This window comes from Penaeus japonicus, unplaced genomic scaffold (assembly GCF_977035675.1).
Source record: "Penaeus japonicus unplaced genomic scaffold, GWHDUDI00000001_assembly GWHDUDI00000018, whole genome shotgun sequence".
Classification (NCBI taxonomy): domain Eukaryota; kingdom Metazoa; phylum Arthropoda; class Malacostraca; order Decapoda; family Penaeidae; genus Penaeus; species Penaeus japonicus.
The window spans coordinates 32,712,847-32,717,846 of NW_028234420.1; the positions used below are offsets into that span (position 1 = coordinate 32,712,847).

General features: G+C 33.6%; 1 protein-coding gene across 2 annotated transcripts in view; it reads right to left on the reverse strand.

Annotated features, from left to right (window-relative positions):
- Positions 1-5,000, reverse strand: part of LOC122257565 (uncharacterized) — a 12,428-nt gene that overhangs the window by 910 nt on the left and 6,518 nt on the right. For both annotated transcript variants that reach the window (XM_043022902.2, XM_043022903.2), the window contains exons 3-7: positions 4,649-4,878; positions 3,578-4,225; positions 1,398-1,529; positions 855-920; positions 264-497 (exon numbers count right to left, since the gene is read on the reverse strand). In XM_043022902.2, coding sequence (XP_042878836.2) covers positions 264-497; positions 855-920; positions 1,398-1,529; positions 3,578-4,225; positions 4,649-4,878 — 1,310 coding nt within the window. The remainder of the gene's footprint in view (positions 1-263; positions 498-854; positions 921-1,397; positions 1,530-3,577; positions 4,226-4,648; positions 4,879-5,000) is intronic.

Genomic DNA, 5,000 nt, shown 5'->3' on the forward strand with positions numbered 1-5,000 from the left:
AAGTTTAGATGTACTGCCTATTATGGTTTTGTTTTTATTAACCTTTTTCTCTTTAAATAAAGATAGGTCCACAAGTGCTTAGTCACAAAGGTGTAATTACTAGGCCTACCTGACCTTACCTATTTAGCTCATTCCCTGCTATATTTTGGGAAAAGTTTTTATCTGTATCCCTATCAATATTGTCACAATGAGGCAGCTATTGCCAACAAACATCACCAGAAAACAACAATGTCCAACAAATGTCTCAAAAGCTGATATTTAACCTCAAGATCTGGCAGGGGGTTGGTCTCCAGAATGGAGGTGAAGGTCGCATCGTGTAGCCACTCCAGCTCCCCGTCCAGGTGGAGGGTACGGAGGGACGGCGTGTGGCTCAACACAAATCTTAGGCGGCGGTTGCTAATGACGCCTGTAAGCTTGAGGTGCTCAAGGTGTGGGTGGGCTGGAGATGGAATGGCCATGTCCAACCGCTCATCACTGTCCTCCAGACTGTACCTGGCCTGAAATGTGGAGAAAACGTCTCATGACTGCGTAGAATTATTACGTACACTTTGATTAATACACAATGCACTACCACAACACTAATGGGCAATATATCTAACAGCAGATTATATTTAACTTGGAATATTACAAGCATACACTGATAACAAATATATACAAGAATTTAAATCTATAGTAATTTTTTTTTTCTCTTTGAACCAAAATTTGTGAATAAATATTAAAGGAAAGTAATTTGTAATATACATGTGTCCATATCTAATTACCAATTATAAAAAGAAAATCATAAAACTGCAAAATAAAGCCATCTCAGTGACTATCAATATTTTATGAAGGATGATCACAATCACAGGAATTACCTTATAGTCACCAGAAAACTTTAGATTTACAAGATTTGGGCAGCAGCTGGCTACAACATTGTGTGCCTGCAAGACAAGAGACATATTTCAATTAAAAAGAAATGCAATAATCAGAAAGGTTATCAACATCTAACATCAAATCAGGCTGAAAGTGAAGTATAGAACCGAAAGTACTATCAAATAAAATACATAACTAATTCACTAAACAGAACAATATATATATATCTATATATATCTATATATATATATATATATATATATATATATAATATATATAATATATATATATATATATATATATATTTGTGCATATATACATAAATATATCATATAGAATATATATATATATATATATATATATATATATATATTATATATATATATATATATATATATATATATATTTATATATATATATATATATATATATATATATATATATATATATATATATATATATATATATATATATAATATATTATATATATTATAATATATATATATATAATGCATCCTCTATCAGATAATGCCTTCATATCCCACCTCCGCAACAAAGAACCAGTCATCAGCCAAATGCAGATCTAGCATAGTGAGCTGACTCCCGCAGGCTTCCACCATGCGTCTCACCAAGTCGACTGAGCACCGATCGTACAGGTTGGCTTGCAATTTTTTCAACTGAGAAAGAGGAAATGCAAATTTTTGAGAAAGTAATTAGATTATTAAAAAAAAAATCATGAAGTAGTTTATAATACTCCAAAAATTAGTCATCCTAATAGTGTAAACATTAATCATGTGAAAGTTATGGTATATTGTTAATTAAAAATGTATCGAATACTAGTTATTGTTTTTCATAGGTTAATGTGCCATTCAGGTCATCGCCTACTCTTAAGTTCTTTACAATGTATGATAAAAAAGTATTTAAAATGCCATAAGGTGAAAAACACTGTAAACCAGATACATCATATATGTTGGTACTCCACATTTTCCCTAAGATGACCCACATTCAGTTTTTAAAAAATCATCAAGAAATCCTTTAAGAAAATTCTTGACTGTTGAACCACTATTTTGGAATACATAAAAGTTGGTTAAGAAACAACAGGTTCCATGAGCCAATTTGCATGACTGCATAATCAAGCATGCATGTAGATTTGAGATGCAATTGATTAAGACTCCAAGACATTATCACACCGGAGTCATTCATGCCTGGTAATTTGTTCAATACAAAGTGAATCTTTTCAGAAAAAGTCTATATAAACAGTGATGCAATGGTATAAAATATAAATAATGACCAACATGGTAACATAAAAAGATTGATTCAATAAATCATGTTCTTTTATTCAGTAATAAAAAAAAGGTAAATGTTGCAATCAGAAGCATATTGCATGACATCCACACTGCATGATTCTGCACCCATCATAGATATGTCTGATCAGAAAATATGTGAAAAATATACAGTATGGTTTAAAGAAATATAAAAGAAAATGAGAAAATATTCAATGCAAAGACAATATCTGGAGCTGCTTTCAAGTGACCTCATGGAACAGATCAAAATAATAAGTAGGTATATACTTATAGGCAGATAAAGGCGGAAATGGAAAATATATTGCGTGAATCGTTTTGTTAGTCATGAACGCTTCAGTGAACCTCATTTTCACTGTTACTGTAGCTCACAAAATGAATATTTACTTACTTTAACATCACCCAGAACTACTATAAAAAGGAAAATAAAGAATGGAATTTATGAATAATGGAGACCTAAAAAACAACAACAGTTTAGTACAAAATGATCATAAGATGCAGAAAAAAATATGCTGTAATAACCATGAAGTGTTAAAAAGAAAATAAGTGCAATTCAGAATCACAGGGCTGCTTATCCAAAATTCTATTTTCTTTTTCAAAAGGACCAAAATCTTATGGCTATTTCCTCCACCGTATCCAACAATAGAAGAAGAACTCTATATGAAATATCTTTATGTCTATCCAATCCTTAAATATCTAAAATCCCATATCTTTCCTGGACACTCTGATCTGCTGTAAGAACATAACTCTTAATGCCTATTAAGAACAGCCTAAAAAGAGTACAAAAAACATTACCAACTAAAATGGGTACAAAAACAAAAGAATATACTTTTCCCTAATGCGAACACACAGAAAAAAAACAATTACTATACCTAATGCCATGCAGTCTGGTTAATTTTATCCAGAATCCCTATTGACCAATTTCAATTGCATTTCTAATCGGATAAAAGGCATACTTAAATAATATAAGGAACAAATGTTTCTTTAGTAACATCTGGTAATAACAACCAATTAAGACTGCTATTACATTAATTTTTGAACGTAAATCATAATGATTACATTGTGATTTTAGCAATGACGTTGTTATATTAAAATTTGTCACTTTATTTACATCTTATGTATTTAAGAAACTTGAGGTATTTTGTATATTATTGTTAGTTACATATAAAAGATATAACATACAAGGAACTAAGTGCATGACCAGTACTAATATTTCTAAATATTAATAATATCTTATTGAAAACAGAACAGTCATTTCACCATCCAAAAGTAAAACAACCTAACTGGCAATGGTAAGGAGTGAGGAGGGGGAAGTGTCCGAATTGCTTTACTATGTGACGGTTATTATACCTAAAATGACAACTGAAAGAGATAAAAGAAAAAAACAAAATGCACCCAAATAAAGCAGGATAAAGCCGAGTTACCTTTGACTGCGCAGTGAGCATTGAAACATCTGGCTCTTCCGTCATGTCCTGAAACACAAAATCCAGCCTTATGTGCTCCAGGTGTGGGAAGAGAACCGAGGTGAGCAAGTCTTCCGTCTGGGGGTTGAAGAGCCAGAAGTTCTTGAGGTTGAATCTCTCATCCCTGGTGCTCAGATCTGGCCGCACTAGTGTGTTAGCATCACCATGGATCAACTGCTCCTTGATGCGATCGAAGAGATCCGCTCGAGACTCAAAAAGGAGTGAGTCAGAGTTGCAGTTGAAGGCACAGTGCTGCAGCCACGACAGGTTCTTTATAGATTCCACAATCTTCCAGCAACCTTTCCCTGTGATCCGCGTCCCTGAGATGTCAAGCATCTTAAGGCTTGTGCACTTGGCTATTTCGTCACACTGCTGGTCCGTTATTTTTTCTGAACCTTTCAGATTGAGATCACATAGATGAGGACAAGATTCTGAGAGGCCACTGATCATTTCTGGGGTGCAAATGTATTGAATCCCTAACTCAGTTAAGTGAGGCAAGTGTGAGAGTTTTGTGCATAGGTTTTCAAATATCTTTGACCGCCAATAACAAGATCGGCCAATCATTAATTTTCTGAGGTTAACAGCTTTGTGTAGGTTATCAAACAGAATCTGTAAATGATGAAAAGACATCAATAATCAGTACAAATATCAGCAACTTTAAGAATATCATGTCTCTGAAAAACAATTCAAAATGTAAAACTGCATTACACAATGGTAATTCTTTCACAAGCTATAAGAAATTATGGATACATGACATGAGGAGAATTTTGCTTTCCTACCATTTTACTTTTCCTCTATTTTCCCTCTACATTTAGTTCTCTTATTGCATGGAATGGTTTCTTTCATACTTCTACCATTTGATCGTTTCAAGGATTCTAAATTTCTGGAACTCTTTTATATAGTGATCCATACATACATTTTTTCAGCATATTTCCATATCCCCCTCATAAACTTCCTGTCTCTTTCTTCTAATCTAAATATCACACAAAACCGAACATTATCCACATGAAACATTAGGCACACAAGACCCACCTTACACATATCCTGCTCGGAGAACATCTTCTTTCTGCCAAAGTCGAGTTCTCTCAGGGACGAGTTGAGAAAGTACGGCAGGATGTCTTGCACTGCCTTCCGTATCTTCTTCTGCCGCATGTACAGTAGGTCTAGACGCGTAATGATGTTCGAGAAGAGGAGTTCATGTAGCATGACGTGAGAGTGGGATGTCAACTGTAATCCCAACTCTTGTCTTAGGGTCTCTAATTCTTTTGACGGAGAGACAGAGGATAAGAATTACATACATACTGAAGTAAATATACATTTTGCTTGTACATCATTTTGCTTACACATCCTAAAAGAGTAAATTGGACATGGAAATTTGTTTTAG